Source organism: Cynocephalus volans, chromosome 1, assembly GCF_027409185.1.
Source record: "Cynocephalus volans isolate mCynVol1 chromosome 1, mCynVol1.pri, whole genome shotgun sequence".
Classification (NCBI taxonomy): domain Eukaryota; kingdom Metazoa; phylum Chordata; class Mammalia; order Dermoptera; family Cynocephalidae; genus Cynocephalus; species Cynocephalus volans.
Window position 1 is genome coordinate 265,870,838 of NC_084460.1, and position 20,614 is coordinate 265,891,451.

The window sequence follows — 20,614 nt, forward strand, 5'->3', positions numbered from 1 at the left end:
TGCTTCTGCTCATGGCGGTAAACAGCAGGCAGCCTGTGGGTACAAGCAGATCACATGGCAAGAGGGAGCAAGAGAGAGAGAGGAGGTGTCAGGGTCCTATAAACAACCAGCTCTCGTGGGAACTAATAGAACGAGAACTCACCCATTAATCCCCCCTCCCCCAGGGAGAGCATTAATCCATTCATGAGGGATCTGCCCCCATGACTCAGTCGGTTTCCAACACTGCCACATTGGAGATCAAATTTCCACATGAGTTTTGGAGGGGACAACACATTCAAACTCCATCATCTGGTCATTGGATTGATAGCCTTTTTTTGGATTTCCAAGGCCCATGTTTCTTTTTCTTTCATCCTTTCTCTCTCTGATTCTCCCTCTCTCCCTCCTTCCTTCTGTGCTTCTTCCTTCCCTTCCTTTCAGATTTCTTCCTTTATGTACATATGTAATTAAAATTAAATTTGCCTCTTAGGAAATAGCTGATTATAACTTTCCAATAAAAATTTTGTAACTTTTATTTTGAAATAATTTCAAACTTGCAGAAAAGTTACAGAAACTTAAAAGAAACTCCCAACTACCCTTCACCCAGATTCCCCAGTTATTAGCATTTTATTACGCTTGCTTCATTATTCTCTCTGTTTCTCTCTCTGTGTCTCTGTTTCTCTCTCTCTCTCACACACTCTCTCTCTCTCTCTCTCTCTCTCTCTATATATATATATATAATATTTTTTTTTCTGGGTCATTTGTAAGTTGCAGACGTGATGCCTCTTTACTGGTAGTCTTTATTTCCTAAGAATAAGAATATTATCTTACATAAACATACAGTTATCAAAATCAGGACATTAACGGCCGGCCCGTGGCTCACTCGGGAGAGTGCGGTGCTGATAACACCAAGGCCCCGGGTTCGGATCCCATATACGGATGGCCGGTTCGCTCACTGGCTGAGCGTGGTGCTGACAACACCAAGTCAAGGGTTAAGATCCCCTTACCGGTCATCTTTAAAAAAAAAAAAAAAAAAAAAAAAAAAAAAATCAGGACATTAACATCAACACAATACTATTATTTAATCTACAGGCCTTATTCAAATTTGGCCAATTTTCTCAATAATGTCCTTTATAGCAAAAACAAAACAAAACAAAAAAGATTTATTATGGGTCTTAAACAGTCCATGCTTTTCCCACTATGCTCTGCTGTCATCCCTGCTGTAATAGCTGTCCTTAATGCCTGCCTCATAGGGTCTCTGATTTACCCATATGTGTTGCTGGGTGGGCATGGGCTGTCTGTACCATATCTCAGAGCAGAGGATAAGTCATCTGGCACTATTTGTCTTTAAGTGAATTTCCAGGATATTGGCCTCTAGTGCAGTTAGAAACTATGATCTCAATTTTTCTTTCCAACCCTAATCCCAAGCACAGGAAGAGTCCGGAGAGATACCACTCCTGAGGGCAGAGCCAGAGCTATGTAATATGTAATCAGTTGGCCCAACCACTTGCATTCAAAGCCCATCATGTCTCTTAACTCCCTAGCTATGTTAAACCTAAAGCTGGTCATAGGCTCACTGGCTAATGTCATCTGGAAACTATAGGAAAGACATGGTCATCTGCCAGTTTTCCTTGGCGTCTTGTCTTACTAGCTGTGTGACCTTGGCAAGGCACTTCTCAGGACTAAGTCTTCTTTTAAAAAATGATATGGATAAAATACCTCAAAGGTGTATTATAGAGATTATAAGCAATAATCATATATTCTTGGCACATAGTAAGAGATCAATATCCATGAACAGCAATTATTGGACTTAGATGGTTTTGTTCTCTAGACAAGGCTGTTTATTAGTGAGCTAATGTGTTGGCAGGTGCTCATTTATCAAGCCCAGTGTTTCTCATTATCAAACCCAGATTTTCTTATAAGAATCACTGAGGATATTTATGACAACTGGAGATTCCTGTGCCCTGTCTTTGAATTCTGGAATTGGAGGATCCAAGACAGCCCAGGAATCTGTTTTAATAAGTTTCCCAGGTGATTCTTAGAGTTAGTAAAATGTGGCAAACACTGAAAAGGTGAGTTTGATTTATGGGAATGGAGAAGGAAGGGTTTACATTTCTAGCATAGAGAGTACACGGCATGAGCATTTTGGAAATATTAGTATTTGGGGGGTCCCCCTCTAGTGTTTGGTTATTGCCATAATGTTTTTGTATGAGAACTCAATTATGGTGTATTGTATTTTTTCCTTGACATCTTATTTAATTACTTAATTCAGTAAGATAATTTCTTCGGTCTGTCTGTTACTTGAATTTTACCTTGTGCCCGTACCCTATTGATAAGTATAAAAGTGATACAGGAATCTTTAAAAGGGACGTTTATACTACTTTTTGGTTTTCATTCTCTTGACTCACTAGTTTGAATCTGTTTTTCTTACTCTGCTATTGTAATTTGGATTAGGAATTTTTGTTTATTTCAAACAGAGGTAACTGGAGGTTATAATCATAACACTATCATAACAGTACTTTACCTGCTCTTTAGGAAAACAGATGCCCCAAGAAAAGAAATATCTAAAAGATAAAACATGTGGAGCATTACATATTCTTGAAGGGAATGACATTATTGTTTATTTTCCCCAATGTGAAGAAGATGTATTTCAGCTCTACCTAATCTTGGTGCCATAGCATGGTAGGGGTGTTAAAGATCACCAAATACAAATGAGACAGCTCAGATCAGGGAAGCTACATGATCAGCCAGGATCAAATCTAAGTTTCCCAACTTCGGAGTTTGTGTTCTTTCCTCTACACTATCCTACTTCTCATTTATCTCTTTAAAATTCTGTTAGCTGGGGTAGGCTTTACACTGGAGAGAACAGAGGACAATCTCTGTAGCAGGGTATGCAAGAGACCTAGGGAGCCCTGAAACTGAGATTATTTTTCCCACAACCTGTCCTGTTGGACATAGTACAGAAAAACACCTTCATATCTTAGTACTTTTCTGGTCTTTAAGGGCCTCTTATTAAAATGTAAACATGCCTGGAGAAATCACTCCTAAACCCAAAGTGGGATAAAATTTTATCTCAGGGATTAGTTGATGAAATTGGTTTCTGACTTAGAGAGTTGAGAGCAACCCCCTTAGGGTGAAGACAGCACACCATGGGTGGGGGGCTATGGGGTGTGCAGCGTGACGTAACAGGCTCTCCAGCTTGGCCTCCTTTACAGGGTTAAGCAGGAAAAGCTCTGTCTCATTTTTTTCCAGCTCTGCATTTTTTTTTTTTTTTTAAAGATGACTGGTAGGGGATCTTAACCCTTGACTTGGTGTTGTCAGCACACACTCTCCCAAGTGAGCTAACTGGCCATCCCTATATAGGGATCTAAGCCCGTGGCCTTGGTGTTATCAGCACCGCACTCTCCCAAGTGAGCCACGGGCCAGCCCTCCAGCTCTGTATATTTTAAATGAAGTGAATATTTAACAAAATAAATTCTGAGTGGATAGGCAGAATCGGGAATACTACAAGCCACGAATTCGAGCCTAGTGACAACATGGGTTTGCAGACTTTGATAAAAGCTTAAATTGAAGTTAAGATCTGAGCTCTTGAAATTTTAATATTTATATTTTAGAAGTGAAGCAGAATCTGTTCGTTCTTCTGTGCACTTTCTTTGCTCAGATTTTAGATAAGATAGGAAGTCCATCCAAACGCTAATATAAATTATTTCCTTGGGAATCTTCCTCAATTTGCAAATCACTGTTATCGGGCACATGTTTCATTGTTTGAAGTTCTGCCTTCCACCTAACAGCATGTCCAGTCATCCCTATATGCTGTTTGCTTGCTCTGCTTTTCATTCTTCTCCCCCTTCCTTCCTGTGGGCTGCTCGAACATGTTTTAGAATTCCATTTTGATTTCTCTGTAGTGTTTTTGAGTGTATCTCCTTGTATAGATTTTTTTTAGTGGTAGCTTTAGATGTTACATTTTTTACACACACATGCACGTAATATCACAATCTGGTATCAACATGTTACCAATTCAAGTAGAGTGTATACAAGAACCTTCTCACTTTATGTCCCTTTACTCTCGCCTATTTATAATACGATTGTCTTAAGTATCTCCTCTATATACATTGAGAAACGCTTGAAGCAATGTTATAATTTTGCTTCAAACACAACTTAGAAAACTCAAGAGAAGGGAAGTCTATTATATTTACCTGTATCTTTATTCTTTCTGTTGATCTTTCGTCTTTCCTGATGTTTCCAATCTTTCCAAGATTTCTTTATTTTTTAATCATTTCCTGCCTTTTTCAAAAACTTACCTTAGCCATTATTTTAGGGTAGGTTTGTTGAAAAGAAACTCTCCTAATTTTCCTTCCTCTGAGAGTGTCTTGATTTCCCTTCTATTCTTGAAGGATATTTTCACTGGATATAGAATTCTCTGAGTTGAAAGGTCTTTTAGTATTAGAAAAATTTTGTACCACTTCCTCATTTCTACATGGTTTCCGATGAGAAATCTGTCTTTTGAAGGCCTTTTGACTATAAATGAGGTAGTGTTTCCTTCTCACTCCTTTCAAGATAGTTTCCTTGTCTTTAGTTTTCTGAGGTTTGACTATGATGTGTCTTGGCGTGGATTTCTTCGGATTTATGCTACTTGGGGTCACTCAGCCTTTTCAATCTGCAGTTCTGTGTCTTTTGCCAAGTTGGGGAAATTTTCACCCATTATTTCTTCAAATACTTAATTTCAGTGACACAAATGTTAGTTATTTTATTATAGTCACAGTTTCCTGAGCTCTGTTCATTCCCCCCCACCCCCCGTCTATTTTTTCTGTTGCTCGGCCTGGCCAGTTTCTATCGTTCTGTGTTTTTGTTCACTGATCGTCCGCTCTATTCTCTCTACTCTGTTCTTGAGCTCATCCATTGAGCTTTTAAAATTTGGGTTGTTGTATTTCTCAGTTCTCAAATTTGCGGTTGATTCTTTTCTACACGTTCTCTTTGCCAAAACTTCCTACTTTCTCATTTGTTTCAAATGTTTATATAATTGCTCATTGAAGCATTTTTCATGTTGGCTGCTTCAAAATCCTTATCAGATAATTTCAGTATTTGTCTCTCGATGTTGGCATCTGTTTGACTGTCTTTTCTCATTGAAGGTGAGCTTTTCCTGGTTTTTGAAATGATAGTGATTTTTTTATTGTATCCTGGATATTTTGGATACTGTGATGTGATGCTCTGGATCTTACTTAAATCTTCTATTTTACTAGGACTGCTCTGACCCTGGGCTGACGGAGAAGGAGGAAGTGATGCCTTGTTACTACCAGGTGGGGGTAGAAGTCCAGCTTCCCCATGTGGTGTCCACTGACATCACCCCAGCAGAGGGGCTGGGATTCCTCATTGCAGCCTGATGAGGGTGGAAGTCTAGGCTCCCTACTCAGCTTTTGCTGCAGTTTTTCCTGTGGTGTTTGGCTAGAGAAGAGTGCTTTTGTCTAAAGTCTTTTTGTCTTCCTAGGCTTTGCCTTTTCAGGTCTTTTGGCTAGAGAGAGTAGGCTTTTCTTTCTGTCTTTGCCTATTGGTGTTTTTATATTGCTGGCTTCTCCAGAACCTGGCCTGGGGTGTATGAGGCAAATAACAAGAACAACAAACCTCAGCAAGCTCACTCTGTGCCTCTCTTTGTGTCCTGCAGTCCCTCGCTTGTTTGCCCTCTTCTTTCCACCTTTCAGTCTTCTATGTTGGCTTTATTTATAATGTTAGCCATACTTAACAAGAGGAACAAGGAGAAATACATCTACTGCATCTCCTCCTGGAACAGGAATTCTCCTCGCCATAGTATTTCAACTCTAGAAAGTCACACACCTTTCACTGGGGCTCTGTGACCTAGCACATGGGCAGACACAACAGATTCCCCTGCAGATCTCTACTTCAAATCTGCAAGGACACTGAAAACTAAACACTGCTGTTCATTCCCCTTCACGGTGCAGCCTGCTGCCCCAGCAGAAGCACCAGCAGCGGGATTTCTGCACAGTGGGATAGCAGCTGGGGGGTACTGTCTGTCCTTTCTGACTGCCTCCTTGACTTTTATGTCTTTTCTTATAACAGGTGAAGTACATATGGGAGGTCAAGAACATTTTTATATGGAAACCCAAAGCATGCTTGCTGTTCCCAAAGGAGAGGATCAAGAAATAGATGTCTATGTGTCCACACAGTTTCCCAGATACGTACAGGTAATGTGGGGGGAGGGGGAGGGCATTGCAGGGGGCATGGCTAAATGGTTTCTGCCAGCAAAATATATCAAGAGCATTAAAGACAAACATGTCATTTCTTCAGGAACTGAAGAATTATTGAACTGTAATAACCATATTGATTTAGGTATTAACAGACATTTGATTTCAAAAGTTTTAAAAGAAAGCTTTCTTTTAAAAGAGTATTATTAAAATGCCTTTTGTTGGTGGGTATATAACTTTAAAACCAATTATGGATTTGGAAGGTCTCCTTTGCTCTGCTCTTAAGAATACAAAAGAAAAAAGAGAAAGGCCTGCCCTCTGCAGTTTGTCATACCCAACTCACATGAAACAGTTGGGAAACAGTTATGGAAGGGATGCAGCCAAATGCTAAATCACCTTAGTCAAAATTTACATGGGTGGAGGAATTAAGAGAAAGGTGAGTTTGCTGAGAGCTAGAATCACCCAGGAAGTCTCATGAAGAAGGAGTCTTAAGTTTGGATTTATAATGTATTAGTCCATTTCTGTTGCTTATAACAAAATATCTGGAACTGGGTAATTTGTAAGAAAACAAAATCTATTGCTTATAGTTTCTGAGGCTGGGAAGTCCAAAGTCCAGGGAACACATCTGGTGGGAGCCTTGGTGGTGGCAACAGTGATGGCTGAGTATATCACATTGCAAAAATGATGAAGCAGAGAGAGCAGAGACTAACCTCCTCATTCACTCACCTTTTAAAGCCCTCAGAACCATGCCCATGACCACCATTATTAATCCATTCACTACTGCAAGGTCTTACAATCTAATCACCTCTTCAAGGCTCCACCTTTCAGTTACCATAATAGGATTTCCCACCCTCTTATCAGTCACAGTGGAGATTAAGTTTTGGGGGGGCATTCAACGCAAGGCATATAGTGAGAGTGAGATTTGTCTAGAAGGTAAGAGAAGAGAGGCCATTTCCAGGCAGTTCCACAAGATCAAATGCCACTCATTCATTCATTCACTCATCTCTCTGCAAACATTTTGTTGTCCGTGTTCCATACCCCAGGCATCATGCATGGAAGAAAGGAGGGTGGAAGGTGTGTGTGGGGAGGCCAGGGTTGAGCACTGGGTGACAGTCAGGGAAACAAGCAGAGGGGTCCTGACTCGGTAGGTCATAAGGAGCCAGTGCTGCTGCCAGAGGAGTAGGAAGGTGAGAATGTGGAGAATGAGGCCTTGTAGAGGGTCACGTGGATTCCAGTCTGGTTCTGTTCTGCTTGTCATTCCCCATGTGACATTGGGCCCACCGCTTTATCTGTCTTGGGCTTCCCACCTATAAAAATCGGTCATTAAGACTAAATGACCTCTAAATATTAGGATGGCAAAAAGGAGTGAGACCTGCATCTAGAGAGGACCAACTGGTCAACGTTAGCAGCAATCCAAAGGGGAGGGGAGAAGTGCTCTCCACCAGGATGGTAAATGCAGGGAAAAGACCCAGCTGAGAGGGGCTTGGAAGGCCACAAAATCTCACTGGTTCAGAAAACACATTCCTAGGGCTTATTGGGAAAAGGATACTTTGGGTGTGGTTCGTGGGGAAGATACAAAAAATTATTAGCACAAAAATATCTCACTGGTATTAAAAGGACTACTTAATAATTGTTTTGGCAATGTCATTATAGCCAAAAATCTCTGACATCAGTGGGGATGCATGCCATGTTTACTGGACATTGTTCCGTTATTTAGCATAACTTCACAGTTTGTGTATCACGTACAACATTATGAAATTAAAATGTGTAGTGGCTGTCACACTCTCATTTCAAGGGACAGTTTCTTTTTGTTAAGGTCATGGATGTGACAGTGATAGTCACAATTAAGTCCTTGCTAAAGATGGTTCAGGTTAATGAGAACTATTATCTTTCACAGGAAATAATTGCCTCAACCTTGAAGTTCCCAGCTAACAAGGTCATGTGTCATGTAAGACATGTCGGTGGGGGATTTGGGGGAAAGGTGACCAAAACTGGCATCTTGGCAGCCATCACTGCATTTACTGCAAACAAGTAAGTGGAGAAAATCTGCTGTGTATACTAAAAGTAAAAGAAGTCACACTGAAAATTCTCAATACTAGGACTAATGAGTAAGAATCTGGGCAAAGATTATTTAAAATCACACATAATATACAAACATGCAAATAAGCTGACAGCTTATTACAACTTCTTTGTCTTATATTGTCAAGCTATGTACTATACAATCAAAAATAAGAATCAATTATTGTAAAAAATGAAAGCCACAGTAAAAATATTATAATACCTGGAAAGTAGATAGAAACAGGTCCTGATTGGGTGGGGGTTACTTGTTCTTAGTACCTATTGGACTGACCTATATATGTATAGGTCATATATATGACCTTTGGGACCATATGTATATTCTTTTGCTTTAAATAGAAGCTTTGCTTTTGTTATGCTTATTTTTATTTATATTGCCATTTTCCTTTGAGGATCTCAAAACATTATCATAGGAAATTGTGTTTGGAGCAGGCACACCTAGAATGCTTAATTTCTTTGCTGAGTAATACAGGTCAGTTCCTCTATCCCAGGAAGCAAAAAGACCTTGATTCCAGACCTGTCTTGTTAGAGAGCACTTGGCAATCAGATGCCACTTGGGTTCTTCCATTTGTAACCTTTCTAAAATGTGGCCTTGGGACCGTTTGCTTAAAGCAGAGGTTGTTATCATAGTGGGAAATACCCCCAAAGCAAATACCCTGGAGCCTCTGGCACTCAAGAGCCTCCCTCCCACAGGTGCTAATGTGAGGCGTCATGCCCTGACCCAGAGGGAGGGGAGGGCAATGAGTGTGCCTGAAATCTGCAGAGGCTAGGCGTGGGGGGTAGTTCTGTTGTTCTGTGACAGGTATGAACGCCACTCAGGCTGTCACCAGGAGTTACATAAACCCCAGACAATACCTACTTGGTGAAAGAGTTTACTTCCCTTGTTGATTTCCTGTTTTAGAAATGGTCGTGCAGTTCGCTGCGTTCTGGAATGAGCAGAAGACATGTTAATAACTGGAGGCTGCCACCCTTACCTTGGAAGGTACAAAGTGAGTAGAAGATGGAGGGGTGGAGGGAAGGATTTACGCTGTAAACGTGACATTCCATAAGCACCGAGGGCAGCATTTGGCAACTCTCTAATGGGGGATGACAATGAGCAAATCAACAAATGGTGCTTGTATTTAACTTTCTATTCCTTGTGCTGTTTAATTACTGGCTGGTTCAATGAAGTTTTCCACTTTGCTCAAAGATGTTAGTCTGAGAAAAAGTGCCAGCTGGCCTTGGCTGCTACAGAGTGAACAATCGGAAAATGTGAACATATATGTCCATGAAAGTAGCTCTAGGTGCTACCTGGTTAGCCAGTTGGTTAGAGTGTAGTGATGATAACACCAAGGTCTAGGGTTTGATCCCTGTACCGGCCAGCTGCCAAAAAAAAAAAAAAGAAAGAAAGAAACTAGATCTGATAACCATACTTATTTCCACATGTAAAAGTGTAAAAGGTAAAAATAGAATAATTCCCTAAACAACAGTGTTATGTGAAATTACAATCATTTGCAAATGGGGTTCTCATTTTTCAGTATATCAAGGGTATTTTTGTAAAATTGTGTCCTGGAAATTCCTAGAAAAATTTCCATAGTAGAAAATAATTATTCTTTGCGTTATAAGAAATAATTTTACTTGTCAGAGTGGGCTAATTGCTCTACCAAACAACTGAAAAGTCTCAGGGACTTAAACCTTTATCACGTCATTTCTTGCTGTAGTAACAGCCTAGTGTAATCAGTGAGGGGGAAGAGAACTCTGCTCCACAGACTCATTGAGCTTTTTCTACTGAGTGGTGCCGCCATCCCAATATGGCAACCACTAGAGGCATATGGCTATTTTAATTTAAATTAACTAGATTACATAAAATTAAAAATTCAGTTTCACAGTTGCATAAGCTATATGTCAAGTGCTCAATAGCCACGTGTGGTTAGTGGCTACCATATGGGACGGGGCAGACACACAGCACTGCAAGTTCTAATGGACAGCACTGCCCTAGGGAATCTGAGTCCTCTGCTGGATCTTCTACTGAGAGCAGCACAAGGGAAGAGAGAGAGCATGCTGTGTCATGTGGGAGGAGTTTTAGGCACCAGGCCTGTAAGTGGTGGACCTCACTTCTCTCCATATGTCATTGGCCAGACCTTTGCCACCTAACTGCAAGGGAGGCTGGGAAATGTAGTCTTCCTGTGTGCCCAGGATGAACAACAACAGGGTTTTGGTGAACGCATAGCATTGTTTCTACCACAACAGGCTTAACTGAATACATATTTTAAGAAGATAATGAATGTATCTATTTCAAATCACATTCACTCTGAGCTGTATATTTTGAATTTGGTTTAGTTCAAAAAGATTTATTAGAATGAACTTTGTCTTGAAGGAGATTACTTTTTGGGGGGGGATGGGGGATGGGGTAGGGAATAAAACTTACACATATGACATCAAGAAAACAATAAAAACATAGTCTCAGGTTAAAAGATGAAGTATACGTAGTAACACTATGGGGAGAGATAAATTTGAGTTGAATTATGCACAATAGACTTCTCAGAGAGGATGAAACACAAATGGACCTTCAAGAATGGACAGGTGGAAAGAAAGCATCCCAGGTGGGGGGACTAGTAAGAGCGAAACTGCAGAGGTGGAGTGAACATGGCCAGGAGTAAAGGGAGATGGGGAATTTGAACGCAGAGTGCTTCCTGGAGGGTAGTGGAAAATGAGATTGATTGAGTTAGACTAAGTCCCAGGATGAGGAGTTTAAACTTGATCTCATAAGAGTGAGACTGAATGGATCCTTGATCAGTCAAGTGTCATAACTAAATAGGGTGCTTTGGGGAGGGTAATATGATGGTAGTGGGCAAGAGAGATTATGGAGGCAGGGGGACCACTGGGAGGCAGCTGATGCATTCAGACATGAAGCATGTGGGGTCTGAGCCATTACAGTAAGATGTAGGAGAGGTAAGTCCAAGAGCCCGTATAATGTAAACTAAAATAGAACTTGATGGAAAACTTGGCAAAATACAACAGAGAATAAAACCACAAACATGACTTGGAGGTTTCCAGCAGAAAGAGACAAGGTGAAGGAGGAAACAATCTGAAGGGGCAGTGAGGAGCTTGTTTGTGTACATGTTGGGGAAGAAGTGACAACAGGACATTGTAACAGAAATGTCCTTCACCAATATGGGACTTTGTAGAAAGGACTGGATTATAGTTACAGAAGGCCTCCATCATGGTGGTAATTAAAACTATGAGAAAAATATTTTCTGATGGATGGTAGTATGAAGATAGGAGATGATAATAATATTTAAATAGTAATATTAATTATTTATATTTAGAACACTTGCTACATTTCAGTCACTTGCCTAGAATTTTTCATGCATTATCTTATTTATTTCCATTGCACAGAGAGGTTGCATAGCTTGCCTAAGATCATAGAGCTAGTCAGGTGGCAGAACTGGGATTAACATTCAAACAGCTGGACTTCATAGGCCACGTCCTTGACCACTACTTTGGTTTGAATTTGGTTCAGTTCAACAAAAATTTATTAAAGTGAACTTTAATAAGTTCAGAGATCCAGAAGCCAAGTACAAGCAAAAAAAATAGGATGTAAGAGGGATATTGGATACATCCTAAAAACCAGGAAGATATTTATTTTAAAAACTTTCAGCAGCACCAAATGTGCACAGAGTTCTGATTGAATTGGGTCCTATGAGAAAAATGTGCAGAGTACATTATGAACAGACCACCAGATTGGAAATTAGGAGATGCCTGGTAGTTTTAGAGGAGGTTTTGTTAGAAATGTGAGGATGAGAGCCAGAATTCAAGGAGTTATGACTAGAATGAGAGGTCAAAAAATATGCAGTTCATCTGCTTTAATAGAAGAGAAAAGGCCTGATTGAACAGTAGTGACAGATTGAACAGGACTTTTTATTTGTTTGCTTTGATTTTATATCTGTCTCTGCTCTTCCATTTTGCCTTTTTAAAATTATTATTTTTTAATTGTGGCATAGTACCCATAACATACAATTTACCGTCTTCACTTGTAAGTGTACAGTATAGTGGCAGTGAGTGCATTCACATTACTGTGCTGCCTGTCATCACCACTACCCATCTCCACAACTCTTTCATGCTGTAAAACGGGAACTTTGTATCTGTTAAACAACTCCTCATTCCCTCTTTCTCCAGTCCCTGGAAACCACCATTCTACTTTCTGTCTATGAATGTGGCTACTCAAGGTACGTCATATCAGTGGAATCATACAGTGTCTGTCCTTTTGTGGCTGGCTTATTTCACTTAAGGTGATGTCCTCAAGCTTCATCCATGTTGTAGCATGTGTCAGAATTTCCTTCATTTTTAAGGCTGAATCATATCCCATTGTGTGTATATTCCACATTTTGTTTATCCGTTCATCTGTTGATGGACACTTGAGTTGTTTGTACCCATTAGCTATTGTGAATAATGCTGCTGTGACCATGGGTGTACAAATATCTCTTTGATACCCTGCTTTCAATTCTTTGGGGTCTATACCCAGAAGTAAAATTGCTGGATCATATGGTAATTGTATTTTTAATGTTTTGAGGAACTGCCATACTGTTTTTCATGCCAGCTGCACCTTTTGCATTCCTACGAACAGGGCACACGTGTTGCAATTTCTCCACACGCTCACCAACACTTATTTTCTGTTTGTTTGTTTTTTATAGTAGCCATTCTAATGGGTGTGAGGTGGTAGGTATCTTGTGGTCTTGATTTGTGTTTGTTTCCCTGATGATTAGTGGTGTTGGGCATTTTTTCATGTGTTTATTGGACATATGTGTATCTTCTTTGGAGAAATGTCTACAAGTTCTTCAGCCACTTTTATCAGGTTTTCTGTTGTTGTGGTTGAGTTGCAGAAATTCCTAATATATCCTGGATATTAACACCTTATCAGATATATAAGTTGTAAAATGTTTTCTCCTGTTCTGTGGGCTGTCTTTTTACTGTTGATTGTGTTCTTTGATGTACAGTTTTTAATGTAGTTCAATTTATCTATTTTTTCTTTTGTTGCCTGTGCTTTTGGTGTTATGTCCAAGAAATCACTGCCAGATCGAATGTCATGAAGCTTTTCCCCTATATATGGAGGGTTCAAAAGTGACAAAGTAAACTTTAGAGACAGTTGGCCTCCAGCACCAGTATTAAAGTTCAGTTCTTTTCCCCCAGGCTGGATTCATGAACGATGGCAGAATCTTGGCCCTGGAAATGCAGCATTATAGCAATGGAGGCTTCTCCCTGGATGAGTCACCACATGTAAGTGTTTTAAGGATCAAGTTCACATTCCTGAAAGAGTGTTGCATAAAATGATTTAATTCAGAAAATGTTCAGGAGTTTGATATTTAATCATAAAAGCATAATGACCATCATTGCAGAGACAACCGACACATGTTACTTACTGGCACCTGCCGTGAACCCAGAGATCTTGGCTAAGTCTGCACTGGTGTGTTATCGCCATGCTTCCCAAAATTAGGGCTCCTTTCACAGATGCAAGCATTAGATCGGACTTTTTCAACCTCAGCCCTGTTGACATTGTGGACTAGTTAACTTTGCTGTGGGGGCTGTGGGGACTGTCCTATGCATTGTAGGATACTTAATAGCATCTTTGGCCTCTACCCAGTTGATGCTAGTGGCACTGCTATCCCCCAGTCTTAACAACCAAAAATATCTCCAGACATTGCCAGATGTCCCCGGGAGGTGGGGGGATAGGGTGGGGATTGCCCCTGGTTGAGAACCAATGCCAAATTATTATTTTTTCTCTTTTCCAGGATATTGTACTTATTACAATCTCTAGACCCAGTGCATAGGGCCTGGGAACACTTCAGAGACTTTTGTAAATGTTTGAAATCTGGAAAAAAGTACATTAACTCTAAAATATAAAAATAAAAAAGGATTTTAATAAAAAATTATTCAAATATTTAAAAATTATTTCACAACAAAAATGCATTTAATTCGGGGCATGGGTATATTTTGTCATGTCTGAGGGCTGCCGTTTTTGTCTGGTTTTGGTCTGGGGTCTCAGGAAGGTAAAACAGGTACAGAAGGACCTGGGTCTTATCACGTTAACTCTGGATTTCTCCAGGTGATGGAAGAGGGACTTCTGAAAATGGACAATGCTTACAAGTTTCCCAACCTGCGCTGCCAGGCTCGGGCGTGCAGAACCAACCTTCTGCCCAGCACAGCTATGCGTGGCTTTGGCTTTCCGCAGGCAGGACTGATCACCAAGTCCTGTATCACAGAAGTTGCAGCCAAGTGTGGTTTGTCCCCTGAGAAGGTAATACTCAGTTAGTCCCCCACACAAAAGACATTGAATTTAAGAAGTGGGAGGGCCTTTGGAGGTCATTCAGGTTGAGGAGTCTGAGATCCAGGGGGGTAAATGATTTGTCCCAGGTAACCCATCTAACCAGTTAATACAGAGCTAGGACTCCAAAGCTCAGTGATCCTTGTCTTACTCAGACTCCTTCTCAAAAATCCTGGAAACAGAGGATATTGAGGAGTGAACATTGGATTCTCACCTGTCCAGTAAGAAGTTTCCATCGGTTGGGGATATAACTGCTACCAACAAGTTCTATCAAGCCCCTCTTTCCCTGCTTTCCCTAACATCTCAGCCAGCCGTCATAAAGTATGTCATTTCACTTGCTCAGATGACCTCCTTCAGTCCTTCAAGTTGCAGCCCCAACTTCATTGATTAACAAGAACTTTCCCAAGACTATACTTTCAGGGATCATTTCTATAGTTTGTAACAAGAACTTTCCCTTCCTGGCACCTCTTCCACCCCCAGATCCTGTAGTGGGGTTAGGGTGGGGACATGTGGTGAGCTGTGTCTCACCTCCTCCTCCTCCCCCATGCCTTTCTGCTGTGATGTTGTGCAGGGAGGAAGAGGAGGAGGACCAAGGAAAGCACATAGCTTCTCCCCATGTGATTCTCCTGGCGAGCTATGGTCCTCTTACTCATTTAGATGTGGCCACTTTTCAAGTATGTGGTCTGTGGGCTCCGAGTCTGCCAGCTTTCCCAGAAATTGACAGTTCCCAGGGAGGGTCAGTTAAATCTCCAACTGACCTTCAGCTGGCACCTCGTGCATCATTCCTCCAGGGGCAACACCTCCTTGCCCCATGCCCCAGCAGTCCTCGGAAAGCCCCAGTTCCCAGTTCATCTACTTCTTTCCCCCCAATATTCTCTGGTCATAGGCAGGAGCCATCTTCTTTATGTCTCTTGAACTTGTGGGGGTCCTTGCCTCTCTCTTCCAGGCCATCTTACTACAGACTCTCTCCTTAATGTTCTATAACACTTGGTGGCAGCAGGAAAGAGGGTCACACAAAGACCTCCCTTCATCCCCAGCTACACTGGAGGAGAGATTAGCCTCTTAAAAAACACTGCTTTTGGGCCGGCCCGTGGCTCACTCGGGAGAGTGCGGTGCTGATAACACCAAGGCCCCGGGTTCGGATCCCATATACGGATGGCCGGTTCGCTCACTGGCTGAGCGTGGTGCTGACAACACCAAGTCAAGGGTTAAGATCCCCTTACCGGTCATCTTTTAAAAAAAAAAAAAAAAAAAAAAAAAAAAAGGGCCGGCCCGTGGCTCACTCGGTAGAGTGCGGTGCTGATAGCGCCAAGGCCCCGGGTTCGGATCCCATATACAGATGGCCGGTTCGCTCACTGGCTGAGCGTGGTGCTGACAACACCAAATCAAGGGTTAAGATCCCCTTACCGGTCATCTTTTTAAAAAAAAAAAAAAAAAAAAAAAAAAAAAAAACACTGCTTTCCCCCAAATGATATTTCTCACTAATTTCCGGTCTTAACTCTTATAATGATCTGAGAAATTTTTAGGGTCCTCGGGAGGGTGTGTGTCTGTAATGGCCCCTGTCAGCGTGGGGAGGAGGCTGGCCACAACTGCTGAGTCTTCTCAACTGAGAACGTGAGGCACTTGGCTCCTTTGGTCTTCAGCTGGGGTCGCCAATTCTGGGAATACAGGAGAGTTGTACCCAGTGCTTTGTACATCCTGGGATAGGATCCTTGCATGTGTTCTTCATCCTAGATCTTGGTTATATTTAAACAAATGTTCATGTTTGCCTGTTTTGGAGATGAGTGGTCTTATGTTGCCATAGCATCTGAATAATCCAAATCATGTAGCCTGGATTACCTTACAACAGTTGTTCACAAAAGCTAGAATTAAGAATCCACACTGTACCTGTGCTGTGCTCAGTTATCTAGGAATGTATGGAGAGAAGTCCTCGTTTTGACCTTGCACAAGAGCAGCATAGAAAACCTATTAGTAAGTGCTAACATATTTGATAGAGACTCCGAGGAGGGGAAGAGAAGGACGCTGTGCATCGGGAAATGCTTCAACAAGGACTAAGTAGAACTCGGCTCGGACCTTACAGGATGTGCAGAATCTGACTAGGACAGTGGATGGATGAGACTATTCTGCTGGGCTCTCTCTTCCCCACCTTATTTACTCTCCTTTTCTTTCATAGGTCCAAATGATGAACATGTACAAGGAAATTGATGAAACGCACTACAAACAAGAGATTAATGCCAAGAACCTCATCCAGTGTTGGAGGGAATGTATGGCCACGTCTTCCTACTCCCTGAGGAAAGCGGCCGTGGAAAAATTCAACATGGAGAATTACTGGAAGAAGAAGGGACTGGCCATGGTCCCCCTGAAGTACCCTGTCGGCCTTAGCTCGGTTTCTGCTTGTCATGTCACTTCTCCAAACACGTGTGGGCTGGCCACCTGCCAGCAGCCCCAGGGAAACAAAAGGTGTTGAGGAAATTTTCCATTAAGTTGGAGTAGCCATATGGTTGCAATGTCCAATTGTAGCTTCAGCAAAGTTGTGCTTAATCAAGCTACTTTTACTCCAGAGGAGACAAGAGCTCCTCTGCCCGCAGCCACACGGTTGGTGAAAAACATTCTTGCCAGGGAAATTGGGAGACCTGAGGTTTACTTCTGGCCCTGGCATTAAGCAGCTGAGTAACTGCTCTGGGCCTGATTGCCCATGTATAAAATACGAGGGTGGGACCAATGACCCCCAAGACTCCTCTTCCAACTGCTGTAATTCTGTGTTGCTGGCCAATGACATAGAAATGGGAGGCTGCAAGGTGTGTGGGTGCCCCTCTCCTTTTGGGTGAGTTGGGGCAGACTAAACCCAGAAAAGTAAATAATTTAAAAATAGGTTTTTAAACACAATCTCAGGAATTTGTTCACCTTGTAGCTGTTGAAAGTATGAAGGAGAGAATTGGAAACCTGCTCTTGTAGTTTAATTTCAAAAATTGATTAATAAACCCCCTTGCTTGGTTGCTAAATTCCACTTCCTGTTTCCACCTCTTGATTCTTGAGTGAAACTTACCCCTAATAGCAGGTGAATGACTGCTCCATTCTAGTGTGGCGGTGATGGGGACCCCTCTTATCTGTGCTCTTACGTTGATGTGTACGTGCATATGTAGATAAGCCAGCAGAGCCTTCACAATTATTGTCACTGCCCTTTGCAGAATTCATACCTTTGGCTGAGCTGTGAAGAAAACACAGCAAGTGCATTGAGTGACAACAGAATAGGGATAAATGTGGGGGGCGGAGAGCTGTGAGAGGAGCTTCAGCGGGAATGTTGTGTGTTGAAGGAGCAGAGGAAGCCAGGAAAAGTGGTGGAAAGGTCCTCCCCCCGTTCCTGTATCTATCTGTTCATCAAACTATCCTGGTTGAGCTCTGGTGTGATCCTTAGAAGGTTTTCACACAGCTTAGACTATAGGCAGGTGGTAGCTCAGAGGATCATTACAGCCAGCGGTCATTTTATCGCAGCCTTCTTATTCCTTGCTTGTTTGTGATGGCAAAAAATAACTCAGAGCCACATGGTCACCTGCACACAATCTACTCAGAGAAGGGAGATGGTCAAGTGGCCATGGCTGAGCAACAAAGGCAAGCACATGGTTATTGAAATGGAAGGGAGAGAGAAAGCCACCACTGGGAAAAGCGTTTGTGAGCAGTGAATGTTGGTATACAGTTTTGGAATGAACTGATCAGCTAGCAGCTAGCAAAGGGGTCAGTTAGGCCATCTGTCCTTGGGCAGACTGGCCAGGATCATCGGGGAGAGCAATCTCCATTGTTTACGGGTCCTCTGGAATTCTTCGCATGCTAGGCTGTGGATAGACAGGGCAGGCTGCTTGTGTTTAACGGCTGCCTCCACCATAGACCAGGTCTGTCCCATTTCCTTCATCAGAAATTTCACAAAAAGTAAATAAAAATAATGATAATTACTGAGCACCTACTATATTATAAGCCCTTTTAGACTTTATCTCATTCAACCCACAGGACAACCTATAAGATCTGTATCCTCATTTTAGCAGTGAGAAAACTGAGGCTCAGAGAGTTTAAATAACTTGCCCAAAGTCCCACAGCTGCTAGAGGCGGGGCCAGGGCTGGGACTCAAGTCTGAGCAGCTCCTGAAGCTGTGTGTTCTCAGTTGCCCAAGCTGCCTCCCCAAAACGCCTTTTGAGGGGAACCTGAGACAGGATTGAGCTCAGGTGAGAAGAAACTAGACCACAGCCAGTGGAACAAATTCATTTCCAAAGGCTGAGCCCCTGCCTGGGATACTCACCAGCTTCTGTGCTTAAAATATTTGTTTAGGGCAGAATCAGGGAGTTTGAGATCAGTCAAGCTGCTTCCTGGAAGGCATGCGCTGAAAGACTCTATTCTAAAGCAAACCAAGTAGAGGAAGGAACTAGAAAGAATATTTGAGTGCCTTCTCTGTGTAAGGCCCGGGGCTGGGAATTTGTAATATACTTCGTTAACCCCTGTCTCGGCTCTGTTGGGCTGTGGTTCTCTCTGTTTTATAGAAGGGGAAACTGAAGGCCATAGAGATGCACTCTCTCGCTCAAGGACATCCAGCTAGTGAGTGGCAGGACAAGGATTTGACCTCATCACTGCCTGACTGCAGGTCCCCCAGGTCTTCGTCCTCCCACGCTGCCTCCTTGCAAAGAAGCAGCCCCTGCCCAGCAGCTGAGGGGTCAGAAGTCCTACACCTACAGTACACGTAATTCCCAGACTTTGAGTACCGAAGGGCACAGACAGTATCTCATCAGCCTCTGTTTCTAGTGCCTTACTCCGGCACCAAGCCGAGTAGGAAGGCAGATGTTTGGATGACTGAGACATTTGGGGAATCTGTGGGATTAAAGCTAACTTCCCACCAATACAAGTAGTTGTTGCTTGAAGATTTAAATTTCACCAACTAAGTCCTTTATTTATATTGGAGAACCATCTGTTCCAATGCTCCAGTTGTGCTGATTTTGTAGATGAAGCTTTGCAGAATTATCTTTTGTGATGCTAACAATGAACCATCCGGTGGTGCCACTTAACTGAACCAAATTTGAGATTTTAAATGGCCCGAGGAGATTGCAGCCCCACAGGGAACAAATTACTCAGGGGTCTCTGATAGAAATGCTGCTCTGGACTTGTGCAGGGAGAGTGCTGTCACCAGCAGGATCACACAATGTAGGAAACGCATGATCCACCATAATTTTAACTCAATCACATATGCCAAGTCCAACTACAATGACGCCCACATTCTGCACAGCCAAGGAGGCCAAGTACAGTCTGTAAGCTTAAGAGACAGATTGAAATGTCTATGCTGTTGCAAATTCATTTACCAGACATTTACTGAGCACCTACCACACACGAGACACTATGTTTCATTCCAAGGGTGCCTTAGGACATAACCCTTACTTTTAGGGGGTTCACATTCTGGCAGAGCATAACGAAGTGCCACAGGATGGAGCCCAGGAGCCACTGCTACAGCTGGCATCACCTGGCATCTGATACACAATCCAGGGCAGTCAGCTCTGGGCTCTCCATAGAGGATGCCACTTCTTATCTTTAATTTTGAGAATAAATAGCCAGGAGCATAAGACGGTGTTTCCAGGAGTGATTTGTCAATAGTAAAACATACTCTGTTTTGTCCTCCCAAGCCCCCTGGGCATGATTGTTATGGCTACTGTGCCTTCCTCAAGATTCTAAGATTCACCCTTGGGCCGTGAATGTGTATGTGCCTTTATCCTCAGAGAAAGGGTACCCTGATTGTCCCCACTTTGCCAATGTATTCCTAATTTACACCTACTGTCCAGGTAAATGTAGCCCATTTTCACTGCCAAAAGTGTCTTATTTGAACATCAGAGGCTTCTGGTTGTCATTCACTGGGGTAGTGTGAACCTTTGGATACCAATAAAGACACAGTTCTGTAAGTGTGGTCCACAGCACTCAGGTGGCTATGAAGGTCCTTCTGGTGGGCAGAGAATTGATTCAGGAATGCATTCCTTCCCTTGGGTTTATCTGGTGATCGGCATTCAATTCCATTAACTTTCACTTATGGCCAGCGTTG

The 20,614-nt window shown here is 42.3% G+C and overlaps 1 protein-coding gene and 1 pseudogene across 1 annotated transcript in view; both read left to right on the top strand.

Moving 5' to 3' along the window:
* The window catches only part of LOC134369630 (aldehyde oxidase-like), a 36,768-nt gene that overhangs the window by 2,003 nt on the left and 14,151 nt on the right, over window positions 1-20,614 (top strand). Inside the window, 6 exon segments of the mRNA XM_063086213.1 lie at window positions 6,049-6,173; window positions 8,071-8,204; window positions 9,151-9,238; window positions 13,419-13,505; window positions 14,332-14,523; window positions 16,724-16,951. Of these exon segments, the coding sequence (XP_062942283.1) occupies window positions 6,049-6,173; window positions 8,071-8,204; window positions 9,151-9,238; window positions 13,419-13,505; window positions 14,332-14,523; window positions 16,724-16,951 (854 nt within the window).
* Window positions 14,955-15,045, top strand: LOC134364934 (small nucleolar RNA U3; annotated as a pseudogene).